An 18,745-nucleotide genomic window follows, 5' to 3' on the forward strand; every position below is an offset into this window, starting at 1 on the left:
GTTTTCTGCACAGATGCTGAAGGGAAAACGACATATCATGCGTTTCCCTACTATCTCCCTGCATTCTTTTCTTTCGATTTGATCGCCGTTCCAAATGAGGGATCCCTCATACACTTGTCCTGCGGCAAGGAATCACGTCAATGCTCTTCTCTTTCTCTCTTTCTCAACGAAATGATTCATTTTTCTATTATGGCAATGAGCGTGTGAAATGAGCTATATAATCAACAGCATAGGTTTGTAAACAGCAGCGGCACTCCAGGGAAAATGTGTTTTCTTTTCGAAAAACAAAGCGCTGCCCATGTGTGGTAAGAAACGCTCATCTGACAATGTTTACAAGGACAATTTACAGAAAATAAAGACACAGGCTGGCCAAAATGAAGATAGCTTTCATAATACTGCAGGATGAAGAGGCAGAGATATGGAAGAGGACAAAAATATCGAACTACAGCGAAGACAGGTTTACTTAATGTGTGTTGTTTAAAAGGAACTGAAATTGTCCTATGAATTTGCATTACATAGATAAGGCTATCATGTAGAAACAGTCTTGAAAAAAAAAAAAAAAACACGAAAAAATGAAATGTGATTTATTTTGTAGGTGTGGGTTTATGTTTCTGGGAGTGAGCGTAGACACAGTCAAGCCAGTGCTAAGAATTACTGCTCACAGTGATGCGATACATGCAGAGCCTTGACATTTCTTACCGTGCCAGGCATGACCTGTCGATTAGAGCAAATAGGCTCACTTCTGTGTGTCTCTGCGATAGAGCAGGAATAGATACACACAAAATGGCACCTGTCTTTATGTAAAAATGGCATTCATCAATGAGTGTGTGCTTGCAATGTCATACAGTTAACATAACGTTCGATGTCTGTCTGACACCGTAGTGCACATCTGAACCAAATGTTAAAAATGTAGGCTTTTAAATTATTTGGTGAGATAAAATGAGATGGTAAAGTTCGCAGTAGCCACCATACATCAAGGCTGTCTGTGGACAGACTTACATAGAGTTGTGCGCGGCGCCTCTCATGCTCCATGCCAATCCTCTCTCTGATGATGGCCTGCTGGAGGCTCTCCTGGGCCATGCCCCGCTGGGCAGACAGGATCCCTGATACTTCATCCTGGACCTGTGACTGGGCCTCAGCATGAGCCTGCGCTGAAGCCCGGGCCTTCTCTGCCTCCAGCCTGTGGAGTATCAGCAATAGATTTAAATGATGTCCTTTTGTATTTTCTGCATATGTTCTCTATTGTGTGTTTCTTAAAAACAAACCCAGATCTATATATCCAATGTTTAAAAACTTTACCTAGTAGTTCACTGGTAGTGAATAACAATACAGTATGTGTATGTTTTTTAAAGTAAATTTATTTTTAGTGTTGCTAGCACCAGCCACATATATACATCTGTTGTACTACATGCTGCACAGTCTTGCAAAGAATTAAAAAGGTCACAAATGCAATTATAGTGCCAATGAATCATGGATATAGGCCAGTATACTTGTTTATTGATTTTAAATCCTCATGTTTCATCCATACACCTCATTGCTATTCCACAGCTTGCAAAGAGGGGGCAACATTGAGAAGTCATACTTAATTGAACTTACTCCTCCAGTGTCGAAAAAAGCCAGTTAACATCTGTCAAACAGTTCTGATCAATTCATATGATTTCCAAATAATTTACACTGAAGAGTGATTTAAGTATCAATATGTAATAGACACTACCATTTCCCTGAAACATGAATCATCAGTCAAATGAAGGAAAGATATAGACAGAGGCAATATGCTGTGTGCAGACACAGACCACCATTTGAACCCTGTCAATGGGTTCTCATAGTTGCCTAGCAACGCACTCCCTACTAGGCGACAGTGTGCTTGATTGGAGATGAGGAGGAACGTCCCTGAAACCCTGAAAGTCTTTCACTGCTAGGAATCAAACATTGGTGGCAAGGTAAAATAAACAGAACAGAGAGAGGGCCTCGTGAATTATGACACACTGAATGGGGATGGCGAGGATCTTAATAAACTTCAGCGAAAGAAAAATCCTAAGAGAGCCCTGAAAGATAGACTTGATGACAAGAAGGCTGCCTAAGAGTGATGGTGAATGTTGTAGGATGTATGTATTTTACTGATAGGAAAATAGCTCCATACACGAATGTTCCCCAGCCACCATATATCATTTATTAGAGGGCTAATTTATCATGATGCTCATAGTGGATAAACTGTTAAACCACAACAGCTATAATAGTGATTTATTAGAATAATACATTTCTCTTTTGTTTCGAAGATTTTTCAAGTTGTGCTTGAAAAGATGTGAGGACTTTTCATATTAATGAACACTAAAGTTAAATGCATTACTCATTTACAGCCTCATCAGGCTTGTGCATTGCTCATTATGATAATTTCAGTGCCTCATCCTGCTTTTCAAGTTTGTTGTAACAGGCATAGATATATTATGTGAAGAGTTTTGAATTGTTATTCCACTGCAAATATCTAATTAACCCTTTCTCTCACTTGTGAATAGACCCATAATTTAGACAGTGATGAAGTGTGGTGGACAGACTAGTCGAAGCGATCACCATCCCACAACTTTTGCTTTGAGCAGGTGACAGGTAGGACTAATAAAAACATGTCTGATGTCTTAAAGCTGCCATTTGCTCTGCAACACCACTGCATGTCAGAGAGCGGGGGAGAGCTGAGATCAGATGAGGAGACAGACAAAAAGACACGAAAAAAAAGAGAGAGGAAGAAACGTGTGTGAGCAGTTGCGATATGACATGTTTGGCCCTGAGGAATTGAAGCAAAGAGGGAGTCAGGCAAAGAGTGGGAGAAAGAGATGGAGGGAGACGAAGAGAGACCAGCCATGTCCAGTCTCACAGTCCACCGGGCTGCACACGTCAGCACACTCTATCCATCATCAGGTTGCGACTCTCTCTCTCTCTCACACACAGAGAGACACACACACACACACACACACACACACACACACACACACACACACACACACACAGGGAGCCTACTAATGGCCATTTATATTCACCATTTCCCCACGATCCACGCCTCCCTGCCTTCACTACTAATGCACTGAAGCTACCTTCACTCACGAAGCTTAGGTTTGTGCTATTGCTACTTCTATGACAAAGAATGGGTGATGTATAGAGTTTTGAGAAAAGGACTCTGGACCAGCAAAAGCAACAAATTCAACCTCTATGACAAGAATGTGTTCCCCTGACCTTTTGGACAAATGTATGTTTACTTCAGTTATCTTAAACTGCAATACCATTGTTAATAGGAAACAAGCAAAATCTACAATAAACACTAAAATGAAATAAAATTGTCCTGTCAAAGTACAAATAACTGCCTTATTTTCTTTATATGCCGACCTCTTATCAATGCAATATTTAATGTGCAGATGAAAATCTTTAAAGAACATTCCCACAGCCACTCGTCAGCAAAATGCTCAGGAGTGCAAAAACTACTTCTATTTGCGTTTTTGTTTCATAAGAAAATACAGAAAAGACAGACAGTGAAGCAAAACTGAAACCAAACCAGACTAATCAAGTTATGCCCACTGAGCAAGGTCTTCTTTAGGCATTTTTGTATTTTGGTTTTAGGCAAGAAAATAGCCTAATACCAAAATACTATGATTTTTGTTCTTAGGGATTCAAATAAACAAAAGAATGAAAAAAAAAAAAAAACTACTTCTTACATAAAAGTAAGCAGAAACATTTCAAGGATTATAGTGACCAGAAGCCACAAGATGGACAAGTGAGAGAAATGAGGCCAAGAAAAAAGACAGCTTAGCAAAAAAGTGTCTCCTGACTTCCTCACTAGTGCTAATCCAAGCAAAGACTGCTATCACTAGCTGGATGCTATCTGTCTGCTTCACCTCTATTGCTTTCCAGTCATTATTGCCCTCTCCCTGGGATATTGGATGCATTTTTCATTCAACTGCAGAAGATTGGCACCGCGTACGGGAAGGGAGGCTAGAGAGTGGTTGAGTCAGACAAAGACAGAAAGAAGACAGCACCTATGTATGGAAAAGAAAAATATTATGTTTTTAGATGATGAGTGGATGATGTTTGTGCACATACTGGAGGGATAGAGAGGATGATCTTGGTCCAGTAACCTGTATTTTGATGTATCAGTGGATCAAGTCTTGAAAACAAAAAGATGTAGACAAAACTACTGAGGTATCATTAATTTCAAGAGAAGTGGCGTGCAAGTGGATGTAACTGCACTGCAGAGAAGTACCAGTATTTTCAGGAGTTGACTCTGACCAACACAAATACATGGGAAGACTTCATTTCTTTTATGACACAACTTCTAAAACTGATAGAGATTAGACCTGTGGCAGTTTATATATAAAATCTGAAGGTGAAGCACTGGAGATAATACAACTTGGGGTTAAGTTCACATAGTTTGGATAAGCTATATGTGTGTGTACTGTATATGTATACATATACACATTTTCCCATACCAATGGTAATTTTTTTTTTTTTTTTTTAAAGTGCTAAGGTCAGTACTGCACCAGAAAAGTCTAATACATCACCAAGTACTCAACAGGGAATCAAATATTACCCTTGCACAAATATCAAAACAAAAGAAATAATTAATTCATGTCTCCTAGCTTTTCCCCTTTTAACTCTCCATCAGTTACTTTCTGTCTCTCTCTTCAGCTTTTCACCCATTAATGCTTCCTGTTGTCTACACTAGATGTGTCTCAATGCAGTCAGCCTGGTAGGGTTGATTCAGACAGACCTGCATAATAGTGCAGACTTGACCAAAGTGCCTTGAAACAAAGGCCTTTAAAGGCCCAATGCAATATTGATGTTAGGAATAATGTTGCTGAATGCTGGTTATGAATATTTTATGGAGTTATACACTCTTCCTGATACACACATGCAGCATGTGTGCACATAAATTCGCACAAACACCACATTTGACTGTGAGTGTTATGAAATGATTCGACAGAGTGAAAAATTAAATGTATGGGAAACAAAGGGCATTAAAATGAGAAGATTCATATAGAGGTGCCTCCACACTGCAGAAGGAACATTTACTACATCCCCACAACTATAAAGAGAAAATCGCAGTTTTCTTCAGTGATGCATTTAAATACTGAATATCAGATCTAATGCTTGAAGCTTAAACTCTAAACATCCATTCATTCAATACAGTGAAAGTGACAGAGCAAACAGTGCCTCTGATTAGCAATGTGGAATAAGTTCAGAGTGCTGATGGTTATGTTACTATTCTGTGTCACTACCAGGGTGTCTCATGGAGCTTAAACACTGGGATGACATTAGAATTTATTTTAAGTTTGTACTGAACTCCCTCCAACTGATTTTATCTATTCAAGAGCAGAATGAGTAATACAAAAGCAAAATGAGTAGATTTGCTAAGGGATTGGACACAATCAATAACCATAACTGTTATAGGCCGGCATCAGGTTACAGCAGTGAGAAATATAGTTTTCTGCCCAAAACAGCGTATTTACAATTCAGTGCCTGTTCTTTTTATGACTAAAATGGCCTCATACACTGGGAATGGAATCACTATGATATGACCTGGTTTACAAGAGCAAACCTGAAGAACCCTCAACTGGAAGAAAGTGCTTTGTGAAATCCCATTTATTCATGTAGGATGTGAAAGATTATCAAATCACACACAAACATACATCCCAACAAAGAAAAGTACGAAGAAATAACATTTATTTGTGTCGCTAACTATTCTAAGAGATTCCATAGGTTGCTGGTAGACGGTTTCTGTTCTGAGTGTTTTGCAGGTGGTGTAGATAGTTAACCTGGGTGTTTGGTGCTGTAGCATTTGCATGTATTTACTAAGATGGCACTGGATTGATGATCAGTAAGTGATTACAAGAATATTTAAGGCATCAAGACATTATCAGGTAGGTATGGTGTTCTATATGGTTGCTATGCTGTTGTTAGGTGGTTCAGTCGTTTGTTTTTGCATAGACAGATTTAATTAGTTGTCTTCAGGCGGTTGCTCCTGTGTAACAGCAGTTACAGTGCTGAATGCTATGCAGAAATAGTAAATCCAAGTGCAGTAATGAAGTCTGATCAAAGACTGTTGCTGATGCTGCTGATTCAGACGCATTTTAAAGAAGAATCCCAACTCCCCAGATACAATCCTGCCTAAATCAGGTTGGAGTCAGGAAGTTTCCGTTTCTTAACTGACATAAAATGAGTTGAAAGTTGTGTGTGTAAATTGGTAATACCAGTTTGTGATGACCTATTACACATGCAGTTCATGCACAGGATGGGAGTTTGAGGTAGGAAGAGGTCATGAAGAGCAAACAGAATAAAATAAGAAAGAGAAGATTGAAAATCACACAGAGAAGATGTCTGGATGAATACAGAAAAAATGGAACAACTGAAACAAAGGGCAAAAGCAAGGAAAAAGATATGATAAGGGAGGCACGGTGAAGGAAAACCTCAGAGAATACAAAAAAAATTGTATCGAAGGGTGCCACAGGATGTATTAGGTTGAGGGAGGAGAGACGGAATGGTGCAGGAGTTCGCTCCCCCAGATTCCTCCTCCTCTCTCATCCTTTTCTCTGAGTTGTTCTGCTCTGATGCCTCACAGAGAAGTAGCAGAGGCAAATCTGCTCCCTGCAGCCACTCCTAACTACAAATGAGTTTAGGCTGCACCCAAATGAACTCCTTACAGAGCACTTACTTCACTCCTAGCAGAGGAAAACATGCAAAGCCAGATCTCTTGAGTTCATTTATGGCCTTAAAGCCAAACAGAAGAAATACTGCCTAATCTTGACACCACTATTCCTCAAAAAAATCCCTAGATCTATGGACCCTACTGCATAGCATATACCATGTACTGCAACCTTCACCAAACATCTCTCGTTCCCATTTTCTGTCAGCCAATTATTTGCAAGTTAAATGCTAAAAGACTGAAAATATTTGAAAAGGTAAAATAAGACACAACTCCCTGCTGTTAATTATCCCCTTAACAGAACTTTATATTATTACCTACTATCTGTTATTTATTTATTTTAGCAGCATGATTTATAATAGCAGACATTTCATTTAAACAACCAGCGAACTACCAGAGCAATTACTGGGGTTGAACATGACCTTGAAACTTTTATTATGTATCTTGTGTGTATAAGTTTATGTGTGTGTGAGTATGATCTTTTCTGGTGACCTGGGAGTTCACATATTCTTCCATTTCTCTGGGCTCAAGCTGTGCAGCAGTTTCACTGCAGGGTTCTATAAGTACCGAGGCACCACGCAGTCTTGTTAGCTGAGCTTTGATACACTCACGAAGACACAAAAAAAAAATATTTCACTTCTTTCTCCAATTTTGCAAGAAAACCTATCCAATCTTCTTACTGAGCCTTCCGTCGCAGTAAAGGCCATAAGCACTGTACCTTGTTTGTCTTCAACAACCAAAAACTCTTTGTAGTTACTGCCTGCACTGCAGGAAGGCAAAACGCCATCGCAATTTAATTATGGCTTAACAGCCCCGACGGGAAAAAGACATCGTGTTCCTCTCGTCTATTTCAATTATAATGACAATTAAATAGAAATGTTTAACTATAATTGCAAAAAAGAAGTAAAAGGACATTTTCTATCTTGAAGGACGGTGGTGTGTTAACATGAATATACAAATTTTTTGATTTGATTAAATTAAAAAGATAAAGAATGTAATGAGTTAAGAAACACATTGATGTGATTAAATTTTTAATTTTCATCAGATTTTGGATGAGTCTGGACAATAGTCTCAGCACAACTTGTAGAAATGATTAAAATATTAAGTGAAGCTTAATTACAGTTTTACAGTTCCCACAGTGTATCCCAATGACTTTTCCATGTATTATTGCCGATCAGTGAGGAAAACAGATGCACATAAAAAAAAAAGTGCCAAAAATGAGGAAAAATGGCGAATAAGACCACAGTAAAAACTGATAACTGCTGGTAACTGACGATTGCTTATTTACCATTCCATGTTCGGTTAACTATTCTGAAGTAAAAACGCAGCCCGTACCGAACACAAAACAAAATTTGAGGTCTTGAAAGCCACCATGATTTCAATTAATTGCAAAGAGGGTGTAATTTCGCAGCACTTACTCCTCTAAACAGACATCAATAAGTAAGCTGTAGGAAGCAGTTACATAAAAAAAATAAAAAATACCTAGGAAAAAAATAATAAATCAATAGACAAATGATTTCTCAACACTACTGAGTAATTTCTCTCTTCTTAAATGAGCCTCAAAAATGAGGCTAATCACTAGACTAACAAAGGTTGCATTTTTTTTTAGCCCATACAGTACAAAGGCACATTTAGTGGCTAATCACAGTTGTTCATTCACTAGGATCTGCTAGAGTTGATCCAAGCCCATTAAAGAGGGGGAGCAATGTGATTATCAGACATAATGGCATGTGCACCTGCTTCTTTAGGGTCAAGAAGAAGAGAAGAAGAGAGAATAGAATATACTCCTTACACGAAGAGTGTATTTCTTCATCAGGCAGGGCTAATGGATAGCCCACTCAACATCCAGGAAATTACCTCAACATGGTGCCCTCCTTTCTTAGGCATGATTAATTGATCCAGAGAGAGTAAGAGAAGGTGAGGAGAAGCAAAGAAAAAATTGGGAGGAAAAAGTGCTGATCTGCTTCAGAAGAGAGAGAGATTGGAAACAGTGGGGATCGTTGGTGACCTTTTTGACTATTAATGAAACGAGAAGATTGTCCCATCTGAAAGTGTCTCTGGTTCCTAATGAAATCCTGGAACAGGAATTGACACTTGTATTGTTCCCCAATTCAATTTATCATTATCCAAAAGCAGGAAGGTAGGGAAGAGATGGGAAGAAGAAGAGAAGCAATGAGAAAGGTAGAGAAACGCAAACCACATAGGGAACAAGAAATTCAGACCTTCAGCAAACCCTCAAACACGTTAACCTTAACTCCAATGCACAAATTACAGAAATTAATTTACATCTGAAATAACACGACTACACGTGCAAGGTCTGAAACAAAAACAAGATTTCTATTTCAGACTAAAACAGTGTGTGTATGTGTTTCTGTGCGTGTATCTAACCAGGCTTGCAGCTCTTGCTCTGCCTTGGCCCGCTCCTGCTCCAAGCCTTTATACAGCTCATCAGTGATCTTCTTCCTCAGGGCCTCCTCATCAACTGGGGACAAACATAGGAGAAAGAAAGAAAACCAGAGAGGAAGATTGTTAAAGAGGAAGATTTGTTTTCTGACAGGCATATTGCATTTGTTAGGACACAGAATAATGGTGGGTGTTATTCCAGCAGGTGTTGGAAAATCTGCACTGACCAAAAAACCTTTAGTTCAGAATAAACATTTGGACCATCAGGACTGAGCAACAGGAGTTTTTGTTTTGCAGGAGAGTTACATTTGCTGTATAGCTAAATCTGCTGGATTGTTTGTTGAGTTGGCTATATATATATATATATATATATATATATATATATATATATATATATATACACATATATATATATATATAACTCATAAGCATATATATATATATATATATATGCTTATGAATTAGGGGAGCTGGATATGAGGTGTGTGTACGCATATGTGTGTGTGAAGAACAACAAGAATACACACTTGCAAGAAATTGCATTATTAAGCCATAACATTTCAACGTTTAAACATAAACTCGCAAAACACACACAGAAACGGGCACACTTCCCATCCTCTATCCTCCTCCACAGCACCACAGTCATCACCCTATCTCCATATATACATGTCATCATACATGTATGAGTCCATGTCTGCACTGGTCTATCTTGGCAGATAATTAGGCATGAAAGTAAAGATGCCAGTCGGTGACCAGGCCAAAACGTGCTCTGAAGACTTAAGTGCCATGCGGTGTGCTGCAACGCTGCAGTGATGGGGGAAGTGTCTGAACGTGTCAAGATCGCTCTCTGACAGCATTAGTTAGAAGGTATAATACCTACTGTCAGTCACTTATTACTTGGGAATATGTGGTAACAGCAGGCCAGTTTAAAGGCAGACATGGAAATATGAAAGCTCTAAATCAGATTTACAACATGCTATGAAATGTGCAAAGCCATTTTTGAGGTTGTAAAACAAATACAGGTAAAGGGGAAAAAAAAAAGCAAACAAAAAAAACTCACCGTCCCTCTTGGTAGTGTTTGTGGTGGCTTCATTTCTTAATTAGGCTCCATCAATTTCACAACTAGAAGCATTAATACACAAACAATTTCTCAACTTGCCTCTTTTATTTCAATGTGAATTTCAATTGATTTTTTTTTTTTTTTAATAACATGCCCTTAAGATTTCAATTCAAGTTTATCTACTTTAGCTTCATTGTTTGGACCTAAAAAAGAGGTAATTGTCTAAAAACAGAACCCCCAATTACAGATCAATATCATGGTCTAATTAAATGTTTTAAATGGTACTTGGCCTAAAGCCTGTTCACCAGTTGTCCTGGAAATCTAGTTAAAGGCATCTGAAATACTTTGTGGACAGAGACAGAATTACAAACTACAGACCATTCTTAGAGAAAGGTTGGGGAAAAACAATTAGGCCCAGAGTTCTTGGCTGCAAAGTGCTTTCCTCTATCTGTGGCGGTAGTATCCTTTAAAAACTGCTGATTCATGAAGTCTAATAAGCCCCACAATCCATCTGCATAAAACCTGTAAGTGAAAGAAATTCTCAACTGTCGAGTCTCATAGGAAAATGTTTTTTCTAGGGAAGTGAATAGTCTCAACTGGTGCTTGCACTGACCTGAACCTCACTGCATTCGATGGATTCTGCTTTTTGTGAAGAGTGAATAAAAATCCAGTTGTTACCACTGAGGCACCACGAGTTAACACGAGTTACCAAGACCTTCCTTAAGATAATGCAACTAGTCTCACTGGCTGGTAAATAATCTCTGCTTATTAAGAAAAACTTCTCTGGGGTCTATTCGTGGTGTAGTGGTTAACATGCCCAACCATGAACGCAGTGGCACTGGTTTGACTCCTGGACCAGGTGTCCTCAGGGGCTCCTGTCCTTCCCCGCCATCCTTCCCCCATCCTAAACAATAATATGTACATATAAATAAATAAAAGAACTTCTCCCTCACCCTGTCACATTAGTCTTCTTCAGCATCTTTGTCACACCCACTGTTTATACTATGCTCTCAAGTGCCATCCCTGGTTAAACATACAAAACAAGAATAAAGTTAATGTCATCCTCCCTACAATTTTCCAACCACAATATACCTTTGTCTTTGCAGCAAATGACGCATAACAAGGACTCACAGTACAACACCTATTTGGTACAATAAAGAGAATGAATAAGCCGCCAGTAGAGGGAGGTTTAGTATGACAGGGCTTCAGAAGAAACACTAGCACAAACAGAGGAGGTGACTGACAGTTGACAACTTTTTGTTGCATTGTGTATCCTCAAAGACAGAGACTGCTGTCACCTACTGTCCGGAGAATGAAGAAATAATATCCGTCATGTTTGACAGCACTCAGAAACACCCCTGATCTCACTGCAAAGACTCTAATTAGAACTCTTAATAACTACAGCACAATGGCAGGGGAAAAACTGCTGTCATAGGAAGCCATACTATAGTTACATGGGAGCTCAGCAATATATATGACCCTTATACTAGTTTCCATGATATCATAGCAGCTATGTAGTAGGGAAATTTTGCAATTACAATGCAGTGCCAGCAAATTCAATTATTTCTAACTTGGTATTCCTAGTTAAGCTAGAGAAATAAAACTCATCACGAGTGACTAGGTGTCTTGTAAAAGGGTCACTCAAGGTGTCAAAACCATAGTTTCCACTTAAGCTCTTCAGATTCTTTTAGTGCCAACACATTTTGGTCTAATGGCCTGCAACATTCCTGTTTTAGTGCATCCAGCATTCTTATCAGTGTAATTTTCAGCCACAGCAGGCAGTTGTTTCTAGTGATAAAACGTGAAAAAAGCTACTATATGTACATTACTATGCACTAAACTGCAGATTGCCAAAATTAGGAGCCATCTACAACATTTAGCAGTTTAGAAGATTCCCGCAGAGGTTAGTGGGACCCAAACCACATATAAAATGAGGGTCATATTTGACTTAAACCTATCAGAAAGCCTAAAACATGACTTCAAAATTTCAAATGAATGCTAGAGTTGGTGCATTTCTGCTTTGTAATTAGGTAACTGCAAATGTTTGCAAACCAGCTTTATAACAGTGGAAAATTCCTATGATAGAAACCTCTGATTTCCTATTTATTCACAGATCCTTACACTAGATTAATTCACTGTGTACTGGAGGTCAAGCCATGTCATTATGAACCTTTTCCATTAGGTAAGACTGACATTTCATTATCAAATGGCCTTTCAGATATCACACACTTACACTGAAGATACATACCCTTTAGCACTGTACAATAAAAAGTAAAATTTTAAAAGTCCTAAAAGTTCAGACAAGTCTAAGCAACTCCTCATTTATAAGCACATCCTCCCCAGCTCAGCAGAGAGAGGATTCAGATAGCTAGTAGGCCCACAGGGTCAGCCACAGAACAGGTTCTGATATGATAAACACTGTCTGGGGTCCTTCAGGGAGGCTGGTTAGGGTCAGAGACAATTCCAGATCGACAGAGACTGTCAATGCTAGGTAGGAACATGTAAATGTTAAAAAGATTAAAAACTCATCATCTTTTTAGACGTGTCCCTCTCCTTTCCATTTCCACCACGCACTAAACCCTGTGGAAAAACCCATAGAGGAGGAGGAGAAGCTGTGGAGAACAGGCTATTGGCGGTGGAGATAATAGATGAAGGCAAATTGCGTTTCTCATCAGAAGTTTCATTAACCCAATGACCTGCGTGGAGGGCATAATCTGTAACATTACCACTTCCTCACGTTTTTAGCTTGCCAGTCACCACACACCTTTCACTACATTTAAATAGGAAAAAAAAAAAGAATCGCCAACAACAAGCTTTCAGCGCCGGCAGGCAGGTGCCCTTTCTGATTTCCTCTTTTATTCACACTCTTTCCTGTTAATTCATTCTCATAATAGGGAAAAGGACCAAACCAATCATTTCACATTTTCACAAGATAACAAAAAAACAAAGTCAGTTTCAAACAGATTTATGTATGCACATTTCTCCCATTGGGTTCCTTTGTCTCTCCCATTTGCCTGTTCTCCATGTGGCACCTGGGAGACATCTTTAAGCAGACTATTAGTCCAGCACAGTGTGTGGGCTTTGGCATATGAATATTTATAACACACTAGAGAAAGTGTAGGAGTTTCAACCTTGACTATGGTGTAATCAGCAGACATACCATCTCAGGCCATGATTTAGAGACAGTCGACCTGCTCACTCAATACACAACTCTCGTGAACACACATAATCAATGTCAGCCTCATTAAGGGCATACCCTTTTGGGATTGGGCTGAACTTTGCAACTTTTTAACGAGATTCACATTCATCGTACCTTGTTTTATGGTCCTTTAAAAAGAGCATGCTTGATCAATTGTCTTTGCTGAGCTTTTTTCCTTTCCTTTATAATAGTTGGTGAGCTTGGTACATATTAAGCTGTGAGGTGACCTTGCAAGAAGGGTACATTGAAAATACCTTACTAAATGTTAACATGCATTGGGGCAGACAAAGATAAGGACGTGAAAAGCCTTTTACTTACAGTTATAAGGAAACTTATAGCAATAAAGCCTTATGGAAAACTGAGGTGGAGACTGCATAGTGAACAAAAAAAACAAAAAAACTTCATAAAAACACTCACTGCTGAACCTTGCAGATATACCATACACACAAAATGATACAGAGTAGAGAAAAAAACATCCTTAATTTCATTTTTTGTTTTATTGGTCCTCGAAGACCTTTGTCCTGTTCTAAATTTCCGCATCAGTGTTTTAAGACAAAGAGTGAAGAAAGGAAATGAAAAGATATAAAATGACAATTTCATCTCTCCCAACTGACCACTTAAAGAGAAAATAGATGAATAGATTTGTGATGTTTCGAAGTCACTTGTGCTGTGAAAGCGACAGTTTCTTATTGTAACTACAGTCAACACACTCCACACATGTAACCGAATTAAATGAGATATTGTTGTGTTTATCTTTTCATCTGAAAACCAATTAGTGCAAACAATGGAGAAATAAATTTACTCAACAAGGAGAAAAATGAAACTCTTTTCTGACAGTGGCCCCAGAGTAAATGGAAAACACTGACTGACAAAGAAGTGTTTTTGTTGAATTTGCATGAGTAATGTCCATTTATTGTCCAATTGTGTTACTAATGTGCTCAAATAAAAAAAGCAAGTGACTCATATAAAAGTCAGTGTCATATCATGGAAGCGCTATGGTCAAATACATATTTAACACATGAAAACACACACATGCGCACTCACCAGCTCCCTTCCTTAATGGGGGCCGGTGGTTTGTTGTGTGAAACTGCAGAGGTGTCGTTTTAATCACTGGAGTCAGCGTGGCGTGGCATAAGTTGGCCTTTTTTAATTACCTCACTGATTGAGCACAGTCAAGGATGAGGAACCCTGCTCACCCACTGGATGCCAGCGTCTGAAGAACCTGCACCCGCGGCCCATTCAGCACTACGTAATGAACAGGTAACATTCAAATGTCCTCTGCCAGATATGCCAAGGGATTGGAATTAGATCCACACTAAAGATACAATAACACTAAAACTTTACTTTGACAGAGCCATGTGGGAAAAGAGTGAGTCTGTCTGCATGTTTGCATCCATCCATGCACATCTAAAACAATGCCATTCAATTAATACTGCAATATCACTGCAATTTGTACTTTAATCATCATCATTTGCATTATGTATCTGTTTACCTGGTGAATGTGCATCCAATATTCAGGCTCTCTTGAGGTCACTTTTTGATCTTCAACTCTTGAGGAGAACCTCTGGGTCCTAAGCTAGTTGCTAATTTTAATCAACCTGTTGTATGGTAGTCAACAGATGTGCAGTGTGTTTTTAAGAGTTTGGTGAAAACTGATGACTGAAAGTGGAGCAGAGTGTGAACTGAAACAGTAAAGCTGCAGAGCAGAAAACCAAAACAAAAGAATGTTGTTAGGGTCTGTAAAGCTGCCAGAAGCTGCAGAATTAAGTAATAATTCTCTATGGGTTTCTCACATCAAGTGATTCCTTTCATGTATAAACCACCACAATCCACTGGTAAAAAAAAAAAAAAAAAAATACTAATTAGCGCCAGTTTACTGAAAGAAAAACTATAAAAGGTTGAGTAAAAATGTTCTCAGATGAGCCAAAAAACAAAGGCTACTACTGAGGTTAGTCTCACTATTTGAGTGCTCTCACAACTGCAGGAAGAAGAAGGGTTATCATGACAGTTTCAGCTCAACAGTGACGAAGCAGAATGTAGGTCCACTAATTAACAGCATCAATTTATTAATACTACAACAAGAAAGAATTAATCATTTCATTAACAGTCAGGGCATGGCAATGAATCATAATATGACCATGGCTAAAGTGAGGCCCACTTTTTAAATGAAGACTAATTACAATCTACACAAAAAGTTGGGGACAAAAAGCTTAAGGAGGCTTAAAGTAAACACCCACACAATAAACATCATTAAAATTTCATGTAGCCGGACTAAAAATTAAATCCTCGGACAGTTCATTCCCTCATAACCTTTGCTTTCTAATTATTCAAAAGAAGCGGCCTATACTTTTCAGGATAAAATGAGATATTACCAAGAACAATTCATTTTTTTTCAGCTTTTATAAATGAGCATTCACTGCTGTCTCTAAGACTAAGCAGAAATTCAGAGATGGAAAATGTGTCTGGTCTCAAACAGTATTAACTCAAAAAAGCATTCAGTAAACCCCCATAGTTCCTCCATCCTCACTTCTTTAAAAAGATCTTGCTCAAATTATTTATTCTTCAACATTGATTAAACTACCTTTAACCACCACAATATAATGCAGTCTCAATCAATACAATATGACTACACAATATATATCGTAAAGCAATTAATCTAATGCACGCTTTCTTTTCGACAACATCCTCCATTGCCATTTGTTTATGATAAATGTTACTAATGTTCAACATCCTGGAATAAAACTTACCAGTTGGTGCAGCAGGAGGTGGTGGGACTGGATGTGACACTGACTCAGTGACTGGAGCAGGGGACACTGGCTTCACTGGTGGCTGAGGATGAGGTGCAACTGGGTCACAAGGAGCAATAAACTCAGGCAGAGGAGGTGCAGCAAATGGTTTAGCAGGTTGCGGGGACAGAGTATCCCCTGAAGGATGTACAGGGGCTGGCAGGAACACAGGTGGGGAAGACAGGGGTTCTGATTCAGGAAGAGGGTGAGCGGGGTTAGGTTCAATCTTGACAGAAAGAGGTGGTGGAAGCAGTTCAGATACAGATGATGGAGCAATGGGTTGATTTGTGGTTGGAGCAGGTGGTTCGATTGCAAGTGGGGAAGGAGCAAGTGGGGTGTCTTCCACCACAGCTGCAGCTTTAAAGGGAGCAGGAATCAAGGGATCAACATGAGCAGAAGCAGGAGGAGTAGTGAGAGAGACAGGCAAATTTACAGGGTTATCAGCAGCAGGAGGAGTAGGGAGAGAGACAGGCAAATTTACAGGGTTATCAGCAGCAGGAGGAGTAGGGAGAGAGACAGGCAAATTTACAGGGTTATCAGCAGCAGGAGGATGAGAAGGAGGTGCTGGGGTAACCTCAAAAGCAGGAGCAGCAACATTATTAGTAGTGGATGGAGGTAATGAGGATGGGAGCACCATTTCAGCTATGGTGGGTGCTGCTACCTGTTCTGTAGGAGGTTGAGGGGGAGGTCGCGGAGGTGCAGCCACATTATCTGTGGCAAATGGAGCTGGAGGTGCAACAGGAGGGGGAGGAGGCAAGGAGGTGATCGGATGGAAGAGGGGGGGCACTGTCCGCAAGGGAGAGGAAGGAGCTAGGGCAGGTGCTGTGGAAGGCAGTTGAGTGGGAGACTTCTGGTGTTTAGGAGGAGCTGAAGATTCTCTCATACGGTTGATGACATTCTCAGAAAGCTGCAAAGGAACGTGAAAGACAAGCTTCAACAAAACTATGAGAATAAGAGATGACTGAAATTTAAAGGAAGGGTTTGACATAATAAACACATTACAGTATGTCGGTCTAGAAGCTGAGTCCTGGCAACTGGACTTCTAGTTTTTAGGTGCAAATGTATCTTTTGGTTGATTTAAAGGTACAGATCGACAGACAGTGATCTCCCCCTGCTTTCAACATTTCCCAGTTGTGTTTAACCAGAAAAGTCAAAGCTTTATTTCCAATCTGTTTACACAAACATTTCAGCATTGGAATAAACAAGATTACACCAGACTGAAAGTTAACATTACCTCACCTGATCGGCTTGACAGCTGAGTAATAATAGACATAGCTGTGACAACTAAAGTCTCATCTGATCGCCTAAAGCCTGTCAGTCTATATTTACCATCAGCTGACAGTACCTCAGGCGGGATCAACCCCTCCATACGATAACAGGTCACTGACGTCTGCACCTTGTTTAAACGCTAATTCCCCAGAATAGCATCACCTAAAGCCGCAGACACAAGCGCCTTGTCCAACCCACCTCAGGTCTTCATTCATTCATTCATTCATTCACTCACTCCAAGAGGGGCACGAGGCTGGTGACGTCAACGTCAACATTCCCAAAAGCACGTTCAAAAGTTTATTGCATCAACTCCTGTTTACTAAACACTGCGCAAGTTTGTATAAAGTCACTTACCCGGATGCCCTTCACCACTGTTATGTTCTCGTTCTCATCTGACTCAAATGACACGCGCCGGGTGCTGTTGTTCGCGCCCATTATCAGACCGCAGGTGGTCCAGGTGTCTACCTACATGAAAAATGTGAGACCGACACCCACTTTTGTCCCAGGAGACCTGACTTATGGTGTTAGAAGAGCTGACTGGGGCCACACGCCTCTGTTTCAGCACGTCTGCACTTCCTTAGCATGACGCGGCTTGAAGAACACGCGAGATGACTGGACAGAAGCATTCACGTCCCTACATCAGCGATTTTCATTGGTTGTTATGTTTAAGACGCAACACAGCGTTTATCGTTGGATCCCAAAACTCGGGAGTAGGTTGTAGAATAAGTAAAGTAAGTTTTACTCTAAACATTTATTTCCCTTTACCTTAAGCTGAGCCTAACTATCACTCTCACCCTAACCGGTTGTGTTTTATGATATTTAACCTAAACTTAACCAAATCCTAACCACTTATCTCTGCCTACTCCCCAGCTTTGGCATCTAATGTTCAATATAAATTGAAACTGTATATGTATTATCATTATTCCCAAGACATAACACAAAATATCCTTATATGAATTACTAGCACTATTTTTAATGATACGTTAGGCCTATATTATAAAGTGAGATGAGCTTAAGAAAAAAAACTACTAGTTATTAACTAAAAGTTTTCTTCAAACATTTTGTTTTCTTCCATTTTTGTTTACTCGATTGCTAAGTAGAAAAACATTTTTATACAACACTTTTGCTTGCTTAAATAAATATGCCACAAATCCCAAATGTGAAAAATGAAAAAAATATATTTTTTAATTCGTAAATTATGATTTAAATCAGAAAATGCACCTGGTCGAGAGTAAGTATCTAAACACGAGGCATCTGTTCCTCAGCACTTGCTAGTTCTAAATACTTTGGTACAAGTTAAGGGTACCCGATTAATCTAAGAAAACATGGGAATCATTTGCATGCAA

General features: G+C 39.3%; 1 protein-coding gene across 1 annotated transcript in view; it reads right to left on the reverse strand.

Annotated features, from left to right (window-relative positions):
• The window catches only part of chchd3a (coiled-coil-helix-coiled-coil-helix domain containing 3a), a 56,093-nt gene extending 38,113 nt beyond the window's left edge, over positions 1-17,980 (reverse strand). The window contains exons 1-5 of the mRNA XM_026327402.1: positions 17,754-17,980; positions 16,792-17,037; positions 16,092-16,173; positions 9,071-9,164; positions 1,000-1,180 (exon numbers count right to left, since the gene is read on the reverse strand). Of these exons, the coding sequence (XP_026183187.1) occupies positions 1,000-1,180; positions 9,071-9,164; positions 16,092-16,173; positions 16,792-17,037; positions 17,754-17,834 (684 nt within the window). The 5' untranslated portion in view covers positions 17,835-17,980. The remainder of the gene's footprint in view (positions 1-999; positions 1,181-9,070; positions 9,165-16,091; positions 16,174-16,791; positions 17,038-17,753) is intronic.
• Positions 17,981-18,745: the final 765 nt, after the last annotated feature.

Source organism: Mastacembelus armatus, chromosome 23 (genome assembly GCF_900324485.2).
Source record: "Mastacembelus armatus chromosome 23, fMasArm1.2, whole genome shotgun sequence".
NCBI lineage: Eukaryota > Metazoa > Chordata > Actinopteri > Synbranchiformes > Mastacembelidae > Mastacembelus > Mastacembelus armatus.